At 41.1% G+C, this 21,486-nt stretch overlaps 2 protein-coding genes across 3 annotated transcripts in view; both read left to right on the forward strand.

Annotated features, from left to right (window-relative positions):
• Window positions 1-313: 313 nt before the first annotated feature.
• Window positions 314-14,699, forward strand: LOC137165248 (kazal-type serine protease inhibitor domain-containing protein 1-like). 2 transcript variants are annotated; one of them, XM_067566428.1, is made up of 4 exons: window positions 314-1,053; window positions 7,293-7,453; window positions 9,458-9,624; window positions 10,750-14,699. In XM_067566428.1, the coding sequence occupies exons 1-4, from the start codon at window positions 594-596 to the stop codon at window positions 10,823-10,825; spliced, it is 864 nt and encodes a 287-aa protein (XP_067422529.1). In that variant the 5' UTR covers window positions 314-593; the 3' UTR covers window positions 10,826-14,699. The 2 variants fall into 2 exon arrangements, with proteins under 2 accessions (XP_067422529.1, XP_067422528.1); XM_067566427.1 differs by having other exon boundaries at window positions 9,458-9,602.
• Window positions 14,700-17,838: 3,139 nt separating this feature from the next.
• Window positions 17,839-21,486, forward strand: part of RANBP17 (RAN binding protein 17) — a 259,916-nt gene continuing 256,268 nt past the window's right edge. The window contains exon 1 of the mRNA XM_067566736.1: window positions 17,839-17,926. Within this exon, the coding sequence (XP_067422837.1) occupies window positions 17,909-17,926 (18 nt within the window). The 5' untranslated portion in view covers window positions 17,839-17,908. The remainder of the gene's footprint in view (window positions 17,927-21,486) is intronic.

Raw genomic sequence — 21,486 nt, forward strand, 5'->3', positions numbered from 1 at the left:
GATCCAAATGCCCTGGCTCTGGCTCAGCTCTAGAGGTAATTTCCCTAGTGTGCTAGGCATTGATTTCCACCCATGTTTAGGTCCTTGTGACTAACACTATTAAGGGAGTGAGAGAAAAGGAAGAGTTTAATAGAAAGAAACACATGAGCATGTGCCCTGCCCTTTCATTGGTTCATTCTATATTTCTTCCTACAATAGCTACACTATAATGCTTTTAAAATAGAGTAACTCTCTGCAAATTTGGCTCAAGTGGACAATCTGAGAGAACAGCATTTCACAAAGCTTCAACTCAGCTGGCAGAGGGGAAGTTCGTTTCATATGTATGCAAGAGCCATTTTCCAAACTGCGTTAGAGAAAAGCTCATAGGGTTGTATGAATTTTTATTTATCAGTTCCAGATCAGGAACCTGATGTTAATTTCTCTTTAAAGCCTCTGCAGTACATTTAAATTCCAAAACCAAAAAAGGAATGTGACGTTCTCTCTTGCTCTCGCGGTGTGTGGGTTTTTTTCTTTTTTTTTTTTTTTTTCCTTTTCTTTTTGGCTCCCTGGCTTTACTCCAAAGACCTTTGCTTCTTGTTCATTACAATCTCAAGATGAAATCCCTGGAGGTTATAGCAGTGCTGGTAGCCCTGGTACAAGTTTCTCAGAGTTTCACCACTTTGTACTACAGGAGTTGGTTGAGATTGTTAAGGGAAGGAGATAGCTGTGGAAAATGCAATTTGGAACTTTGCTCCAAGCCTACACACTGTCCAGCCGGGACTGTATTAGATCAGTGTGGCTGCTGTCCTGAATGTGGGAATGTGGAAGGGCAGATCTGTGACTTGGACAGCATCAATCATTTCTATGGGCAATGTGGGGAGAATTTGGAGTGCAGGCTGGATGCCGATGAAACAAAGGTTGTGGAAATCCCTGAACCACAATGTGTCTGCAAATCCCAGGAAAGTGTATGTGGACCTGAAGGCAAGACGTATGAGAACATTTGCCGATTCAATGAGGCTTATTCTGAGAAGAGAAGAAATATCAGTATAAAGCACAAAGGACCATGTGAATCAGGTAACATACACAGACATGTAATCTGCTCTCCAAAGCAGATATATAAAGGAGACAAAGATTTGATGTTCATTTCTAGAAACATCTGATAATGTTTCAGCCTTAGTTATAGCAAAATAATGCTTCAGCATCTTTATAATTACTGTATTATTACTATGGGATTTACACAAGTAGTTCCTCAGCTGGTATTTAATCTTGTACGTTGTAAACTTGTATATTACTACAGTGGATTTTATATCACATGGTCACTAATGAGCAACAGATCTACAGAGTAGGTGATCTGTGAATATGTGGAGTGTGAACTTGAATATTACACAAGTTATATATAAAATTATATATGACCATAATGGAATTAATTTAACAATGTCACTAATAAGTGAAAGGTGTTCAGAGTAGCTGAGCACAAAGTCAAATATGGTGAGAGTCTACCACAGAGGTAAAGTATCTTTGGAATTATTATTATTTAATGCCTGAACTGATATCGCAGAGGTGGTAGCAAGGCAGGTCTCAGATAATATGCTGATGGATGCAGTAAATGAACCCGAATAGAATAGAATAGAATAGAATAGAATAGGGTTTGGAAATCACTTAAATAAAGTTCTGTTCTTGGTATAAAATGTTAAAAAGAATGTAACTTAATGGTTTTTAAAAGATCTAAATACTCATTGATTACAAATCCACACATTAGAACAGAATCAAATTTCCTTAAAGGTGTTTGCATTCATGTTAATTATATAGAATTATGAACCTCATTTTAGTTTGTTGAGGCTTTAAACTAAATATACGTTTGGCTACATTTTATTTACATAGGTAAGAAACAAGCATTCAAATGCAGCTACACTGCAGGGCAGAGGGGGGAGGCAGATAATGAAGTGGTTAGGGTAGTTACTTGAATACTGACTGTTTTTACAGTCTGATTTTAATCTGATTCATTCTTTAGGAATTAGTATCACCATCTCACATAGCAGATTGCCAAGTGACCTAATGCATAATATGGAGAGAGATCCAAATTACACATAAACAGCTTTGTAGCTAGACACAAATAGAGAGAGAATCAAATTGCACATATGGGGGGCTTTCTATACAGGATCTCAAAGTATATATATGTTTGCCATGTATGTGAGATTATATGTAGAATTCACACATAAATCTGTACACATTCATATACATATTCCTGTTTTAAAATGTAATGATGCGTCATCTTCTATCAATTGTTTTATATTGTATAAAATATTGGTTGGGAGTAGCCTCGCTTCTTTGCAGAGAATTTTAAGCTTATCTCCACATGACTTTCTCCCCTGAAGTTTATTTAAATTGTTTGCTTGTTTTACTAACTTGGAATAGTAATGCTGAATGCAAGCAGACCCAAATGTACAGGATCCTCACATTTGCTCATCAGCAGACATGCCACAGAACTTCCCCCAAATGTTACAGCCCCAGTGCCCCTTGGAACACGAAGGATATTTCAGAAGAGTAAAGTTGCACTGAAAAAATGTGCTTGAAACAGGAATTCCACTGATAACTTCTTTCGGGGCCATATTCAGAGGTGATAGAGGTGGTAGCTTGCACGTTGGTTACTTGTACAGCATTTGGCACAACAACCTATAGGTCTCGAGGCCATATTGTGTTCCTGCTGGGTTCTTCCCATTGTTGGCTATGAACATTCAAATCTGGGCCAAATTCAGAAGTGATATAAATGGCAGGTTTTGTTATACTCTGGCACACGTATATTTGCTCTCTGGTCCCAATTGCTGTGAGAATTTCAGTTGCTGAAACATTCATTCTGCAGAGACATATTAACTCAAATATCACAAGCAAAAATGTGTTGTTATCTACCGAAGCTCCCATCTCCAAGCATCTGGGACCTGGGAGAAAAGAATATAAACCAACAATTAAAACCAAACTGGATCCAGTGTTCCAGAAAATACAGACAATTTTGAAGAAAGAGATAGGAAACATATGTTCGACTGAAAAACGCATGTTAGTTGTGGACAAACATATTGGGGGGAAATGCAAATAGATCACCAAAAACTAGGTTACTTATGATAATTGTTTTTCTTCTCTGCTTGTTGATATAACAAATCATATAGTACATTCATTACATGCATAGTGCATACATATATACATATAGTCCATTCAGTAAATGCATTTGTATAGTACATTCAGCCTGACCCTTATACTTTAACTGTTTATTCTGTTCAAAGCATTGGATGGGCTCCCTCTCGTGGTTAACTGAAATCTTTTTTTCTTTCAGCCAAAAATGTGAAAAGCTAGTGGCTAGATTAGGTAGTTTTGAACTAAGGCTGTGAGAGCAAATCTTGTGAAGGCTATATTTTCATTCTGAAGTAAAACAGTAGGACCTCTCCTTTACAAACTCATTGGGGATGGTGGCGTTCATCAAATTGAACATCTTAATATTACAGGAGGCAAGGTGCCTAAGCTTCAGCATGGTGCACTGAAGGCATCGGAATATAAAGGGATGTCGACTTGTTCTTCATCACATCATGTTCGTTATGTGATTTGATTTGATTTTTTTTTTCTGTTGGGTAAAATGGTTCAGATAACTGGTCGTTCTTAAGGCTGGTGTTCGTAAAACTGTGAGTCTACTGCACTAATACTTTATTACCTTTATGTAACACGCAAAAATACATTCTCTTTGCTTTTTCTAAACCAAGTGCTGATATGTGCTAAAAATATTAATGATTCTTTAAAACGTAAGTTATATTAAGCTGTGATCAAATTAGGCAAGATAGAAAAGGCTTAGAACAAGGTATTTAAATGAATTTAAGCATTGCTGCATTCAGCATTGCAAGGCCTCATTCTCAAAAACGTCTTAATTTAGGAGCCTATATCCCTTTGACTTTAAATCTCAGACTGTCAGAAGCTAGGAGAGGATGAATGGGGATGGATCACTTGATGATTGCCTGTTCTATTCATTCCCTCTGAAGCACCCAGCATTGGCCACTGTCAGAAGACAGGATACGGGGCTAAATGGACCATGGGTCTGATCCTGTATGGCTGTTCTTATGTTCTTAAATGAGTATTAGTTTCCTACGTGCCTAAGGCCTGAATGAACAAAAGGAGTAAGGTGTTGTGATGCTCAGTGTCACAATACTAACTTTTAGGGACCTAGGGAAATCACTGTGCTACGCAAAGCGTGAGATAGGCACCTAAGCTCCTATATAATACACAGAGTGCTCTAACCACTGGGATACAGAGTCATTCTCATGCTTGTGTGTGCCTGCGCTCTCTCTCTGTCTCTCTCTCTCAAAGAGTCCTTTGGGCCAGAGAATGTATGCACAAGCATGACACTGTGTAGCTTGGTGGTTAGAGCATTCCAGTGCCCCTGGGCCAATGACTCTTTCATTATTTATCCACAGCGCAACAGCTTTAACAAGAGAGACTGAGGGAATCCCCACATCAGAATAGCCCATAGTCCAATGGTTAGGGTGCTCACCTGAGAGGTGACAGATCCCACTCAAATCCCTTTGCCCCCTCAGGTGGAGAGGGGGGCCTGAACTGGGGGTTTCCCACATTCCAGGTGAGTACCCTAGCCTCTGGACTAAAAGTTATGAGGCAGCTACTGCCTGAGAGGCCTGATCTTCTGGTTTATGAATCTCTCTGGGGCTTAGGTGAGAGATAGGAGCCTGGGCATCCATAGGGAGGCAGTAACGTGCATGTTCAGAGGCAGAAGCAGAGGCAACTAGGGAACTTTTACTACAAAAACTTAGATGCTGAGTAAGGTTCATCTACAGGGTTCAATGGGAGTTTTGTGCATTGCAGTGGTCATGAAACAGGGACTGAGGTATCTTTTGTGCATTCAGGCCTAAGTCACTTTTGAAAATACCCCATAGGGTAAAATTGTTTAAATCACCTAAGTTAAACAACAGCAGCAAAGTGATCTCTTTCCAGTTCCTTGTCGTCCTTGCTGGATTCTTAATTAACCATGGTCACCCAGGAGAAAGACCTGGGCATCATTGTGGCCAGCTCTGTGAAAATTTCTGAACAATGCATAGCAGAAGTCAGATAAATAAATATGACAGTAGGTATAAAAAATCAGGTAGAAAATAATGCTGAAAATGCTGCAATCTGAATCAATGTTTTGCCATCTCCTGGACCTACTGTGTTCAGTTCTGATTGCCCTGTCTCAAAAAGGATACAAGAGAAATAGAGGAGGGTCAGTGATAGGTGACAAACATGATTAAAGCTATAGAAAGGCTTCTGTATGAAGGCAGACTGAAAGATTAAGATGGTTAAGTCAGAAAGGAGACCAATAAGAGGGGACATGACAGAAGTATACAAAATAAAGGATGGGTACTTGTATTTACCAATCTCTCATAATACAAGAACAATATGACATCAATTGAAATTGAACAAATTTAAAGCTGGTAAAAGATAATATTTTTAATTTTTTTTAATCTGTGGAACTCAGTGCCACAACATATCATTGAGGGCATGTGCTTAGTAAGATTTAAAAAAAGACCGGACGTTTTTAGGGATAACTAGCACTTCCAAAATATAATTAGACGAGACAAAAAATAGAGGAGATATAAATCTGATGTTTTAGGGCATAAACCAACCCCTAAGTATCAGGCATTGGGCAGACAGTTTCTCTTTGAACAAATTATTCCATAATGGTCCACTACAATGTTTCTTGCACCTTCCTCTGAAGCATCTGGCACTGGCCATTGTCAGATAGGATGCTGAACTAGATGGGTTACATCAGATATGACAATTCACAGGTTCCTATACAAAAGTAATACATCTTACCATAATTTCAGCTTCATTTTCACTTTTCAATTCAGGTAGAAAAGGGTATAACCCTGGCAGTGTGTAGGAACAGCATGCCTTTGAACAGCCTGTTAGTCCTTTAGTCATGGTCATTGTGCTCCATATTTTAGAAGCCACCAGAAACCAATCAGAGCAGCAATATGCATGCAGCTAGGCGTACCATGTTTATGAATATTTAATAAATACTTGTTACCCTGTGGTTCCTCACATTGCTTTTGTTGTGTAAAGAGCAAGAGACACAACAAACATCTTCAAAACTGGTTTTACAAACTCTCATACAAAATAGGAGTGTGAAGATTTTAAAAAAATTATATTTATATTTTTATATTTATATATATGACACTGGCAGACCAGGTGCCAGCTCATGCCAAGGCCCCAGGCCTCACTGAACACTGACAAATGCATAGCTGAAAATCAGTCTGGCTCACCTGTGTGTTGGTATTGTTAAGATAAATATTAAAGTTGTAAGAAGATATTTGATTTTGAGACCTGACGAATAGCTTATAGGATGCTGCATGTATTGATCTAATTTATAATCTCTGTAGGCCATGGTATAACGTTATATTGAGTGTTTCCACTGTAAACCTCTGTAACAGTGTAACCCACCAAACAGGAAAGAAGCATCAATTAATGTAAAGTGCTGGTCCTGCAGACAAGGGGCCTTTGAATCCAAATGAGCCATTATAAGACCTCAAAAAGACAAAGACTTTGTTGATTGCCTTGCCCACTGCCATGAAGAAGGGTCAGGCACTTGTTCTATCACTTTGGAGTCTGGAGAGAAGGGAATAAAAATCTCCGACAAGGAGAGATTTGGTTCTTTTTGCTGCTCTAAAGAGGCGAGAATCGCTCAACAAAAGCCTGGGTTAGCCCCCAAGGACATATAGAGTCTGCTTATGATAGAAATTTCTATTAACTTTTGAAACTTAAGATTGATACTCATTTGTGTGTGTATGTTACCTACTTTAACCTTGTAAGTAACTCCCTTATTTCTTTTCTTAGTTAATAAATCTTTAGTTTATTATAGGACTGGCTGTAGGTGTCCTCTTTGGGTTGAGATCTGAGTACCATTGACTGGTCCTTTGGGACTGGGAGTAACCTGAATATTGTTGTGATGTTTCTTGTAAGTGACCATTTATCACACAGTCAAACTTGCCTGGGTGGCAAGATAGACTGCAATGCCCAAGGGAACTGTCTGTAACTCTATGGTAAGATTGTTATAGTGCTTTAGGAGTTCAGACTTGTTACTGGGTTGGTGAAATCTAATTATAGAACATACAACCAGTCTGGGGTATTTGCCCTGCTTCTTGACCATCTGCCCTGAGGCTGGCACTCACGGTCATGAGCTTCTTCAGACCATGTGACAATACTGTTTGACTTTTTCTTACTGCTTGAAGGCAGTTGCATTTTACCATGTCCATCTATCAGGATCTTTTCATATTGGTTCCTTGCAGCTCCTGTTATCTCTTTGCCACCTCAAGATGCTCAGAATTTCACTGGTAACAACATCATCTTTGGCTGTGAGGTGTCTGCCTATCCTATGCCACACCTGGAGTGGAAGAAAAAAGGGAATAAAATGTTTCTGCCAGGAGATGATGCCCACATCTCAATCCAGGTAGATTAATCTTATTCCACAGATCATATTTTATACTACTGAGTTGAGGGAAGGGAATGGAGGGTTAAGGAGGCTCTCTTGTTTTTACTGCCTTTCACCTGTCACAGAGACAAGGTGGGTGAGGTAATGTCTTTTATTGGACCAACTTCTGTTTGTGAGAGAGACTGGGTTCAGGTCTCCTGTTGCTACACTACATAGCCTAGTTTATCTGCATATGGTAAAAGGTTTAGAAAACATGAGCTATGAGGAAAGATTAAAAAACTGGGCATGTTTAGTCCTGAGAAAAGAAGACTATGGGGGACCCTGATAAGTCTTCAAATATGTTAAGGACTGTTATAAAGAGAATGCTAGCTGAGGTTAGTCCTGCTTTGAGCAGGGGGTTGGACTAGATGACCTCCTGAGGTCCCTTCCAACTCTAATATTCTATGATTCTATCAATTGTTTTCCATGTCCACTGGAGGTAGAATTGGGCTTAATCTGCAGCAAGGGCAATTTAGGTTAGACAGTAGGAAAAGCTTTCTAATTACAAGGATAATTAAACCCTGGATTAGGCTTCTAGGAGAGGCTGTGGAATCAGCATAACTGGAGGTTTTTAAGAACAGGTTAGACAACCACCTGTCAGACATGGTCTAGGTTTACTTGATCCTGCCTCAGCACAAGGGACTGGAATCAATAACTTCCCAAAGTCCCTTCCAGCCCACATTTTTATGATTCTGTGAATGTCAATAATAGGATACAATGAAGCCTATGTTGTCACAATAAATAGCTTGCCTGTAGGGGGTGCTACAGTATGAGCATGCATGGGAATTTAGAGAGCTCTGCTTTCAGAAGGGCTTGATGAGAGAGGACAGCATAGGTAGAGGAAGTAGTAAAGCCTGAGTGTTGTACTGTCTTGGCTCTCTCTCTCTAATGGTTCTGGTCATGATCCTGCAGTCTTTACCAGGCAAAACTCCCATTATCTTCATTGTGTCTGCATGAGGACTGATAGGATCCGGTTCTCTGATCATTAGCAGTAAATTAGATGTTGTCAGGATTAAAAGTGTATATTAAAACTAACCCAAGAGTGTATGGGAGGGGCGATGTACCCCATGCTGAGGAAGGGGTTCCTGCACCTCCTTGTGTGGCAGAAAAAATAAGAATAAGAGTTCTCAGGCCTGGAAGGTGAAGTGAGTGAAGGCCATAGGTAGGGGAAAAGGCCTTTAAAAGGAAGTGTTTGGGCTGTAAAAGTGACTCTGGATTCAAGAGATGAAAAGACTCTACCTGGACCTGGCCTGAGAGAGCCTTGCCTACAGCGTCCAGGTCTGAACAGCATAAAAAGAGACACAGTGAAACAAGTTTGCTTTGAACACTTGGCCATATTGGGATTCACCATCCTCGTGGAGTCAGAATTTCCATAGACCCCTGCCTGGAAAATGTGGAGCCTAGCACTCGGCTAGCTCAGTGCAGGGGCTAGCTGGTGCAGCCCAGTGGGAAGGGCCCTTCCCCTAAAGACTGACACACCACCTATGGATTGAGGGGAGGAGTATCCTCTGGAGAATGAAGGTAGGGCTGGGCCAGCTGGTCACACCAGAAGAAAACAGCGCAGCATAGGTCCAAAGGTCACCATTTTCTCCACCTGTCCCTTCACTCCCAGAAGATTTATAAGGATGAGAATTAAGCCAGAGAGGCAGATTGGAGCAGTTGGGAGAAGAAAAGCTGAGGTATGATGGAAAAGGGGAGCCAGGTAGGGTGCTGGGGATGCAGGAGAAGTGAGAGGATCAGCTCTGAGGGATGGAGAAGTTTGAGGAAATGAGCAGGGGCACAGCATGAGTTGAGGGGGCACAGGGCAGCAGATGGATGGGGCACACAGGAATACATACAGCTTGTAGACCAAGGGGCAGTGGCAGTGTACAGTAACTGAGAGCAAAGTTTGGCCCCAAACGTCGTCCAGGTAATTACCCTTGTGAAAAACATCCTCTTCTCTGGTGTCTGCTAAAACTTGAAAGTGTGTCTGCATTCCCTCAGGCAAGAGGTGGGCCTCAGAAGTATGGTGTGACAGGGTGGCTGCAAATTGAAGGCATCAAGAAATCAGACGAAGGTGTTTACATCTGCCAAACAAAAAACAAGTATGGTACTGCATATGCATCTGCAAGACTGAAAGTCATTGATGGTAAAGTGTTTTCTCTTTTGAGGTGAAGAATTTTCAACATTTGGTTTTACCATTTAGAGCCCAGGGTTCAAATGCATCTGCCTAACCTTGAAATGTAAATCCTGCCTGTTGGCACTTAAAGTGATGCTCAGGTCCATAAAGCAGGCGATTACCCATCAAAAGGTGTGGATCTGTCAGGGGCTGAGCACCCTCAATTCCCACAGACTTCCCCTTCAAGGTAAGTGTCCAAATGAGGGATAAGAATGACATATTAAGATGCTCACAGCTGAAAACTGAGTTCTGTCACTCTACCCTTAACTCTTCAGAGATGATCAGCTTTAGATATTTTAGTCAAAGGCATATATGAAGTGCAATAAAGAAAAATATAGAAACTGGTTCATATCATGAGATTTTGCTACAATTTTCAACTTTTTCCATCTGAAAGACTGTGGATCACGGCTGTAAAGTTCACAAGACACACAGTATTCTGCCATTCCCTATTTACACAAAACCTCTTTGACTTCAGGTAGCATTCCACACCAGAACCATAGCTGCATGTGGCCCTGAGCAATTCTTAGAATTTCAACCATTCTGTTTAATCATTTACTTTTTGAAAAATTAGGAAAGAATTAGGAATGACTTTTGATGAGTGTTTAGAAAGACATGTGAACTAACTTTTACTATTTATCTTCAATTTGGCCCAATCCTGCAGGCTAATTTTTTTTTACTCTAAGGAGAGTTTTGCTTGCATTTCATGGGCAGGATCAGGCTACGTTGTTCATATTCCCCTCTTGATATGGGCCTCTTCTCTTTATCAAACAATGGGCTGCATCCCACAATGGTAATTTCATGTGCAAAGCATTTACAAGATCAAATTCATGGTTTACTTGTGTTTGAAAAGAGTTAAAATATGTGTATTTTCAACACGTTAGAGTGGGAGACATATATAAATACGGCAAAGCTCCCATTGACTTCAGTGGTACTGGACCAAGCCATTAGATATTGCCTCACCCTATTTCTCTCCAAAAGAAAACTTACTCACCCATTAACAAGTGTCTGGAGATATTTAGCTGACTGTAGACTTCCAAAGTTTTGTTATCTTTCCACTTAGTTCTCACTTTGTGTATGTTCCTTTTAATATGGAGACAATTTATATCTTGCTGTGCAGGTTCATCCTCTACATTTCAGATATCTGCTGGCAGCAGAATCACAAGCCACACTATAGATTATGGAGACTATTATGACCATACTGAAGATGAAGAGGAGGAAGAATATGAATCTGGAGACTATGAAAACTGAAATAAATTCATAGAATAGCCTAGCTAGATCAAGGCTCCAATACCCTTCCCTTTCAGCTGTATTTACTAGTGTAATCTGTGCTGTAAAGAGTCCGACAGTTCATTCCCACACCTTATATACCACTCTTCAGGAATGTGCAGGGCGTGTTCAGTCATTTGGCCAAAGAGTACTGTGCTACATACCAGTAATAATAATCAGATAGACCTAAGTTTGGATGTTCAGACTATTGAACACAACTCTTAAACATGTACTTGCCTATTAAGTATTCCGAAAAAGATCATCTTCTCCATTTTAATTTTTTTAAATGATGAATTTAGAATATTAAGATTGGATAAAAAAAAAATAGGTTTTGAAACTGAAGGAACTCCTTACCCTACATACGTTATCTTCTTTCTGCATTTCCCACATAGGCATCAGAGAGCGTTCACATGACAGCAAACACAAGTAATTATGATTGCAAAATAGTTTCAGTTCAAACCTCTTTCACACTTGCTCAAAACTTTCTGGAAGATTTTCCTTTTCTGGTTTGACAGTTCCCATGATTAGTTTCAGCCAAAAATAAGTTGTTTCATGGACACATCTTAAAAAAGAAAAAAAAAAAGACAATTACACCTTTCCCACTGTATTAAAAGCAGCTGGTCTCCTAAGCCACTTTCCTAGAAATTTACTGCCTGAGAGGGCAGTGGTACCCAAGGAACAGTGAGGGAAGGTCAGGGGTGCCTGTGCATCCAAAGCAACAAACGTACTCTGTGAGCTCCACCCAGAACAATTTATTCACCTGCATCTCATATTCTTTCCCTCCATCCTAGAGACCAATGTCCAAGATGTGGATCGTCGCTTATGCTTTAAGCAGCATTGTGTTAGGTGGGGATTTCTATGAATTAATGTGGAGTTACCCAGGGTGACTGCTCCTGGTCTCTGTCCATGCCTTTTAGAGACATGGAACTCTGACTGCACCATGGTCATATAGAGAAAATTCTGTGGGCTCCAGCACTCACGTTTTCTGTGATGTTTCCAACTAACAGTGTGTTCTAGCTGCAAACACTTCTGATACCTTGAGTTATTGCATTCATGGAAATGCCAAAGGCATACAAAAGCATGAGATTATTTTTTTAAAAACATACTGAGAAAATTCACATACATTTTTCAAGCAATCTCAATCATTGGCCATGTTCCATATGCTCAATCTAATGTGACTCTAGGTGCCTTCAGCCTTGTTTCTCCACACATTTAAAACTTTAGCATTTGGAATGTAAAGTAATAGCCCTTAAAAACTGCCCAATATGCTTTAGATAACAAAAGAATGGCCTATGGCCAAGATATTAAATAACGGGTGTCTGCAATTCAACTCTTAAAGCCACATTTTGGGCACTAAATAAGTGACCTGATTTTCAGAAGTGCTGAGCATCCATTACATCTCATTAATTCATCGCTTCTGCAAATCAAGCCACTTATTTAAGTGCCTAAATATGGATTTAAGAACCAAACTCTAGGCACCCGATGTTTAAAGTCTTGGCCTCAGTATCTTTCCTAAGTATTTCCTACACTATATACAATGAATGCAGGATGTAGTGTGGGAACATCTCTATGTATGCAACTTAAAGTTGGGAAAGCTTTGTTTGCATCCATTGAAAATGGCGCATTAACTTTGCATTAATTTAATTTTTTGCATTTTTCATGTATATATCTATATATAAAATAAAAAATTAGGGTGTTCTGAATGTATGTACAGTGAAGTTTGAACATCTCCTTTACCCTTAGGATGTTGATTTTCTGCCATATGCCATTGGAAAGTTAAATTTTCCTTAGATTTGCAATGAGGTCAGGCTGTATATTTACCCTGTTGCCATGAGGTATTAATGATCTTCACCCAAATAACAAAGAATATTTTGGTTGTTGTTTTGTTTTTGTAGATTTCCTGGGATGTTGTTATTTTAGGAATGAAGTTCATGCCATGATGTCATTGAAAAGATCATTTGACTTAGGTTTAAAAGATAGCTTTGGATTTAACCAGTGACCCTACTGTTCTAAACTATTACCAATCTCTCTACAGATAGCCCAAGCAACTTACATTTTTGTATATTAGCTAAATGTTTATTATTTAAAAAGAAACTTGAGCAGTAGAATTTATTAACTTCTAAAATGTAATCTATTTCTACTGAAAATACCCAATCCACAGACATGAAGTTCCAGGGGATTTGTTTGTTTTATTTGTTTTGTTTTTTACTACAAACAAGAGAACTGAATTCAGATTATCAAACCAAATCATTTCATTGTAGTAAAGTACATATCAACACAGGGGACCAAAAGATATTATCTTAAAAACATTATCTGTGGAGACAAACTAGAATTCTTTATGATCTCCTGCTGCTAATGCAAAATGAAAAACAGAAAGAGAATGACAGCTGGAGGAGAAAAACATATATCATAATAGAGCAGTGTCAAAACTTGTACAATTGTATGCAAACCAGATAATTTGGCTTGGTTCTTTGTGACCACCCTCAAAGAGCAAACATTTCAAAAGGATGGGTTTCTAAATTAAATATATTTTGTTTGAAGATGTGCGTATTTGGGGTAGTTTAACCACTACATTGGTGTGTTATTTATTGCCATGAAATTCTTATTCCCTTCATTGGAAATATTGTACAACAAAAATGTGAAGTCATTTAAGAAAGAGGGCATTCAACAAGCTGATCTTTTCTTTGCTGCTTTTCCATTTTTTAATCAGATCTTTCTAAATTAAATAAAAAGGACACAGCAGATTCAGCCTTTCCATGTGGCTTAAAAATGCATTAACACAAACAAATAGATCCAATTTAGGGTTTCTCTATAGCAAGAAGTGTATTCAAAAAACCTAGTAACAACAAATTCAGTAGGATGGTGCCATTCCGTACAGGAGAAAATGAGCCACACACCTGAGCAAGAAATAATACATTAATACCCCAGGGAAGTCCACGTGAGACCACTTATTAGCAATGCATGCATTCTTCGTTCCCAATCCTGCTCCCATGGAAGGCAATGAGAGTTTAGCTGTTGACTTCAAAGGAAGCAAGATTAAACCTCATGCTATGATGTCAAAACATGCACCACCTTCAGAACATTGTCTTCCATGTGTCCTACTTTCCAGCTTCTAATGTAAAGGTGGATAAAATGCATAAAAACTCTTTACTAAATTGTTCTTTTTAAGAAATTGACAAAGGCTTTTATTCTTTTTATTCTATTTTTGGTGGCAGAAAAAACATTCCAGAAAAGCATCTGAACCTTGGGTTTACCTTTGCCCTGCTACCCCTTTGTATGTGTCTGATGTGGGAAGGAGGTTTAAGAGGTTTAGACCCTTTTCCTTTGGCCTATGTTTGATTTTTAAATCCCTGGAGTTTCCCGCTTTTTCTGCCTGTAAAGTGCTTGTGCTTGCTCCCCATGAAGATTGGATCCTCAGTGCAACCAAGCAAAGACAAGCAGCCATCTTAGCTAATACAGCCACACTCTAGAGAGTGCACAAAATTGCCAAGAGCTACACATTCCCACAGGCGAATGATGGTGTCACTCTCTGATGCTCCCAATTCCTCCTAGCCCAAGAAACAAAAGCTTTAAGTTTGCTCCTGCACTGCATGTTTTGAGCAAGGCATTCAGTCAGCAAAAGATTGCTGTTGTTGCTTATCTTAACATTATGCCTATGAATCACATTGCATCTGTAGTTATTTTTTTAATCAGTTCCACTATCACAGTATTACTGTCTCTCTGTATGCAAATATCCTAACCTGCTAATATGAATGAAGGTGTATTGTAGTATACAAAGTATTGTGTATAATGCAAAACTGAATAAAACCAAAGGCTTACTAATTCACTGTGAAAGACATTATAATATGTTTAAATAATCCAACTGTAACACATTTGATTAAGACTGTGGGGCTCTTAATATTACAAATCTTAAAATGGTTGCATCTGAGACTGGGGATATTAGCTGTGGTCATTCTGTTGCATAACCCAAAGAGTGGCTAGCTAGAAGCACCCACTCACTGAGTTGAGAGCAACCTTCTTGCTAGAGGCTGTGCATGGATACCCAGGAGTTGGAGTCCTCACAGCTAAGCATAGTAAAACAGGCTTCAGGAGTGGGGGATTGGGGTGAAACAGCAATTAACTAGTCCAGATTCCACAAAGGAAATGTCATACTCATTGGCTTTGTTCTTTAAAAAGCTTTGCACAGCAGGGAGCACAATTTAGGTGCACAACATACAAGCCTGAGGTGAGTTTATGCATGGGGCACATATGGTTAAGAATTAGTAATACAAAGCTCCTTGTGCATCTGGTCCCTAAACCACAAGTGCACCGCACAACAAAGGGGCGGGGCTTATGCAGATAATGAATGTAACGAAGGAGACACTAGCTAAAGTGTGAGGGGTCAAGGTATATGAGTGCTTACCACTCTTGACACTAGGCAGAAGTAACCTGGTTTCCACACAGCAGTGCTCAATTAATGCATGGTCAGGATTCCTTGCATTCCTAGTCTTGTTAATTGCTTTTTAACCTTGTTACACATACCACATTTTGCAGCTGTGCTGAACAGGACCCAGGCCTGTCAGTAAAAAGTAGACTTTTTAATATTATATTTACAACTGGTACTGACAAGTTTCTTTTAGCAGTTAGTGCAACTCATTACTATGCTGCATCAGATCCATAGCTAGAATAAACTCGCATACAATCACCACACTATAATTAAGCAACTGGCTATTATATTTTTTTTAATCCCTGAGACTTTCTTCTCAGTTTCCATTCCTGGTAATTCTCTCTATTTGTTGGTCCCCTGACCCATTTTCCCTTTAGGGTTTTTTATTATTAATAAGATTATTTTTATGCTTTGTATTACTGTAGCATCTAGGAGCCTGAGCAATGGACCAGCACCCCCTCTGTGCCAGGCATACAAACACAGAATAAAAAGACAGGCACTACTCCTGTCCCCCTTTCCTTGTGTGACTCTCTATGCCCCTTTTGTGTGCCATATTGCATGTTTTACAACTTTCTCTTTCCCCATTGCCTATGATCATCCAGGTAGTACTGCTCTTCTGTGCCGTAAAAGAGGGGTAGTGGTTTTGGTGAGGTACATGCATGGGAGTCGGAGATCTGGGCTGAGACCAAAATTCTTTAAAGTGGCCTTTGATTTTTGAGGGCCACTTTCAGACACATGAGCCTGATTTTTGGAGATGCTAAGCACTGACTTCAGTTGGGACAGAACATGGAACTCCATTTATAGCATTTTTTCCCCTTGTTTTGCCTCCATTCTGAGGAAGCTGGGCCAATTCACAACCCTATTAGGAGCTGTTTGGTACAGATAATATTCAAGTATTTAGAAACAAGTGACAGCAAATTGCACACAAGTATATAAATCAGGCTGTGTGTGTCAAGCTCTCCTGATATCAAATTATTATTTTCAGCACTTCTAGATTATCATTATTACTTCTCAGAACTCATTGACAAAAGCAGCAGCAGCACTAAGAGGAATGTGACTAGGAAAATGTCAGTTTCACTCTCCACCCCAGGTCTTTGGACACATCTCTTCAGGGGAGCAGTAGCACCAGTTCTGTCCTTCCCTGTGACATCTTCATGCTTTGCATGGGAGTTTTTAAGATGTGGCAGCAGGGGAAATAACCCACAATCCCATGCCAAATTTAAAATCCTGTAGCACTTGTTATTAAGGTATCTTAGATAAAAATCACAAGGGACATCAATCCTTTGGTCTAGACGTGAAACTGCTCCACACAGGGCACAGCAGGAAATTCTTCCCACCATGATGTAATATTGCACAGCAAGGTGCATTGAGATGTTCGTGAGGAGTGACAGGTGGATATACGAAGGCAATTAGGTGCCTTACTGCTCTGTTCTAGGCTGCTGGCCTTTCCTATGCTTCATCACCAGTGGCAAAATAAGTTGAGTGACACTGTCTTGGGGCTCCCTGACTATGTAGGAAGTAAAGCAGATGCTTTCCTGATGACTATATTTGAATTTTGAACTAAAATGAGCCCTAAGGTAAACCCATGGATTTAAACAGAGGATCATTTTCCTATACCAAGTGGGGGATTTTGGAGTCATTGAGGCACCTGTTAGCAGTGATGGGCTCCTCTGCCTACCACCAAGACAAAGTACCATTTTCTAGATAAAGGCCCTGATCCACTTGATTCAACAGAGAGAGTTCCAACATCTCAACTCTCAGTGATGCTGCTATTGATTGCAATAATGGCATCTATAGGAAGCTGATCTCATGGCTTTTGTCCATTCGCCACAGCCAGAGTATCAGCATTAACACTGGAATGGTGCTGCACACTTGGCCTGCTTCTCCTGACACCATCCTTATGCCATCACCCCCAGCCTCCCCTCCACTGCATGCAGCAAGTGAAATGGGACCATGCACCACACTGAATGGAGGAACTGGGGCAACAGTCCATCTCCAACAAACCCCTTACCCCAATCTTCACTAGGGCAGACTGGATGGATTGTGTGCTCCACCTTATCAGTGCTGGCTGCTCCTTGCCTCCCATCAACCCTAGCCTGCTCCCCACCTCACTGTACCCACCTTCCTCTGCTGCTTAGCCCTGCCTCCCTCACTGGCTGACACTGCATTATCACACACACCCCAGCAACACTGCATGGCTCTCTCGGACCTCTGCTGGCTCTACACTGCTTCCCCTCTGCCTTCCCCAGCACTACATACTCTCTCTAGAATCTCCCCCCAGCTTACCACTGCAGTGCCCCCCACTGTCACACTACCCCCACTCTCCTCTGGCTCCCGCCTTCTCCACCACTGCATCGCCCCTCCCCCTTCACACTGCCCCCACTCTCCTTCGGCTCGCTTCCCCCCCCCTTACACTGCATCGCCCCGCCCCTTTTCCCCTGCCCCCCCTCCGGCAAACACTGCATTCTCCCCTTCTCCGACTGCACGCGCTGCCTCCACCCCCCGACCCGCCTTGCCCCCTGCCCCGGGCTGGGCACGGCCCCCAGCCCCCACGCCAGGCTCCCGGCCGGCGCCGCGCGGGAAGATGGCGCGGCACGTCCAGGTCAGTGCGCCGCGGGCCGGGCCGGGCCGTTGGGAGCCGGCCTGGCGGTTGGCGCTGGCGCTGGCGCGGCTCGCTGGGTCGGCCACGGAGATGGACCCGGGGGCAGCGAGCCAGGCAGGCCGGGCGGGGTGTGGGTGTGCTCCGGGGGCGAGGGGCCAGGCCAGGCCAGGCCAGGCTGGGGATGGGGGATTGCTGGGGGAGGGGTGCCAGGGCGGGTCGGTGGGAGGTACCGGGGGGCAGGGTGTACTGGAGAGGGAATACCCGGGGGGTGCCAGGGTGGGTCGGTAGATGGTACTGGGGGGCAGGGGGTATTGGAGGGGGAATACTGGGCGAGTGCCAGAGTGGGTCGGTGGGGACTTGCTGGAAAGAGGGTGCCTGGCAGGCTGGGGAAAGCTGGAGGGACAGTGCCATAATCTATGAGGGGACAATGCCAGTGCCTCTTGTGTGTGTGAAAGGGGGAGGGACATAGCAAAGGTACTGGCAGCACATAAATGGCCCAGGAAGCAGCAGGGGAGCTGTGCAGGAGCTGGAATTTCTCTTCTATGGAACATTTGACATGAGCAGGGAAAAAAATCTGAACAAAAAATTGGACATGAAATTTTCTGAGGGAGGGACATTTCATTTCCTATGCATCTCTACTCCTGCTTCAGCTCCTTGGTGCATTTGTGTTCCTTTGGCCCCTTAGCCAATGCAAAGCAGTCAGAGAGATGCAATCTTACTGTGTCCTATCAAGTGCTGTGGCAGCTATTGCAAATGCAATTGGGAGGCATTTAGGAAATACAGGCATCAGTTGCATATGACCATGTGGGTTGGTGTTGTATTGGGAGAGGGTTATGCCAAATCCTGTTTTTGCTTGAAGTGGCAATGTGTAGGAATATCCCAAAGTGTTTCCTATTGCTGCTCTCTCTAATCTGTCATTGGCTTTCCCCTCAGAAAAGGTGGGTTTTTTTTGTTTTTTTTTTTTAAATAGGCTAATGGAAAGTACAAGTGGAAAATACTTATATTAAATTATCCACTTTAGTTTCTTGCAGCACGGACACATGCCCTTCAGCGTGTCCTATTTATTAACTCATTGTGCTTTTTGAAACAATATGCAATGAACACAACACATAGATTAAATAACAAGTTCCTGAATATTGACAGAATTCCAAGTAGAAGACACCAGTTAGTCCTTGCCTACCAGTGTGCGTCTTTCCCACAGTTTTCCTCAAGCAAAAACCTGTATAATAGGCTGTGTCTGGACTCATTATGGTGTTCAGAGTACAGACACTACAGGAGGTGCTGGAGCCTTTCTCCTTGGCCTCCATGCTTTTGGAGCCTTTCACTCTGGTGAGGAAAGGCTGTGGCAGGGGGAGGCTGTGGACTCTACACTGCTATAAAGAGTGGGAGGCACTGCTTGGGTGTATAGTGAGCTGTGTATGGTAGTGTTCAGACATGTAGGGCACTCTACTTTAGTTGCCTAAACCATGTGGTGCCATCTACACTGCTATTTATACCTGTGCTAACTGGAAGTGCTGTGTCTGAACTCTACCCACCGTCTTAAGTGTGGATGTACATATAGATGAGCCCTGCAGAGTGCCTCAAAGGGCAGCAGGCCTAATCTTGGATGGACCAATTCCTTTAGGTCTAGATTATTTGTCTGTTCTGATTGGTGTTTTGTCCAATATAATTTTAAAAACCAGATGTGTGATGGGTCTTCCCTCATTTCCCTTGGGCAATTACTCCACAGCCTACTACATGTCATTAGCAGGAGGTTTACCCTGATTTTCAGCCTAAATATTTTCTTTGTTAATTTCAGACTGTTATTCATAGTTGTACCCTGATATACTGTATTAGCTAATTCCTATCCATCCTTGCTGCTCACACTCTGTTATTTGGAATCTGTAAATCATTCATCGCTCAGCCAAGCTATAAATATGTGGTTCTTTTAATCCGTGATCAATTGTTTCAGGGCTCTGATAACTTTTATTACTCTTTTCTGGACTTTCCCAAATTTCCTAATACTTTATGTGGTATTTATCCAGAGCTGAATGCAGAATTCCGGAAGTGATATAAAGCTGGTCTATAACTTTGTTCCATGGTACGATAACTCAGTAGATTCTGCCTGAAAGTGTGTGGGACTTTTGGAGCACAACCGTACTGCACTGCAAACTCATGTCTAATTTCTCAGTCACTATCACTACTAGTTTCTCTTATTACTTTTGCTTCCCTATTTGTTCCTCTCCTGCTGAGTATGTATTTTGGATTATTTTCCCTCAGATGTGTGTGTGTGTGTTTTTTCTAAAATTAATTTTCATTTTAATCTGAACAGGAGTGATTCATTTAATTTTGCAACTGGGATTGTTCCATGCTAGTTACTTTTTTCCCCCTATAAAGGTCAGATATTGTGATTTCTGTTTCAGCTTAGCATACTCTAGATGTACAAATTATCTGTACCGAAAAACAAACAAAAAACAATAAATATTGTGGCTCTTTCCATTGTTTTTTAATGTGCAAATTGTATGTGGCCAATTTTTTTTTAATCTGAAAGTTGAAGATACTTAAAAATGTGGTTGTATTATACAAGTTCAAGGGCAGCCAATCAAATCCAGTGAAGGTTTCAGTGGCTAACTTCTTAAAAAAAAACCCAAAGTGATTTATCAGAAATGTATTTTGAGAGTTACTGTCCCCTTTTCCTTCATACAGTTTCTGCGAAATGCATACCTTGGTTAACTAAACCAAATTCAATTGGATAGAGATTTTATTAGCGGGTTGTTTTTAAAATTTGCTTGGACTGCCATTGAGCTGAATCTTGATGGTTATAAATTCAATCCTTTATTTAAAATAAAAACAAAGTTTTAAGCATTGATTTATAGGTATGGAGGGAAGAGGTGCAAAGGGAGCTGACTTTAGGTTCTCTGTTCTAAACAAGGCCCGTCAAATATTAGATTAGCCCTTTTAGGATTTCCCTTGCTACTTCTTTCTGGATTACACTAAGGGCTTGAAATATTTACCAGACACCTTCTAATAGAAGGACTTGGTCTACTAACTGGTAGCTGATGAGGTTGCCTAACAGTGAGATCTTGTTGAAATGTCAAATTCCTACCCCCTGCTTCTGGGAAGTTAGAGAATGTTGGGACTTCTATTAGTATACTACCCTTGAACCTTACTCATGAGCATCATCTTCCATATCATTCTCTAGCTAGTTAGGTCGATAATAAATCTCAATCTTCTGGCTGGTGGACAGGAAAAAAGATCCTTTCTCTGTCTCCTTCCCACCCACCTGAAGACCTTTGAGTGTTGTGAGGTGGATGGAGAGTTTTGCTATTTTGCCTGTCCTCTGGCCTCTGAATTTTGGGGTCTCCTCTCTATGAGTAGCTGCATTGTTTGCCTCTGCTGATCCTCATTTTTCCAAGCAGCAATAAAATGACAAGAATCACATCAATTTCATTTAAAAATTTTCCCAAGGGTTGAATAACACAGTTTCTCTGGAGTAGTCTTGTCAATTTCTCCTTGCTACTGCCTGGAAAAATCTGAGCTATTGATGTGCAGACTCAGAAAGACAGAACTGCATTGCACAT

The sequence above is a fragment of the Emydura macquarii genome, unplaced genomic scaffold (assembly GCF_026122565.2).
Source record: "Emydura macquarii macquarii isolate MOO-44397 ecotype Brisbane River unplaced genomic scaffold, CSIRO-AGI_Emac_v2 contig_2768, whole genome shotgun sequence".
NCBI lineage: Eukaryota > Metazoa > Chordata > Testudines > Chelidae > Emydura > Emydura macquarii.

What these genes read in the sequence shown, in the direction of transcription:
- LOC137165248 (XM_067566427.1), top strand. Translation starts at nt 594, where the DNA reads ATGAAATCCCTGGAGGTTATAGCAGTGCTGGTAGCCCTGGTACAAGTT. An exon ending in ATGCCCACATCTCAATCCAG is followed by an intron (nt 7,454 to 9,457) that starts GTAGATTAATCT and finishes GCATTCCCTCAG; the next exon opens with GCAAGAGGTGGGCCTCAGAA. An exon ending in AAGACTGAAAGTCATTGATG is followed by an intron (nt 9,603 to 10,749) that starts GTAAAGTGTTTT and finishes CTTGCTGTGCAG; the next exon opens with GTTCATCCTCTACATTTCAG.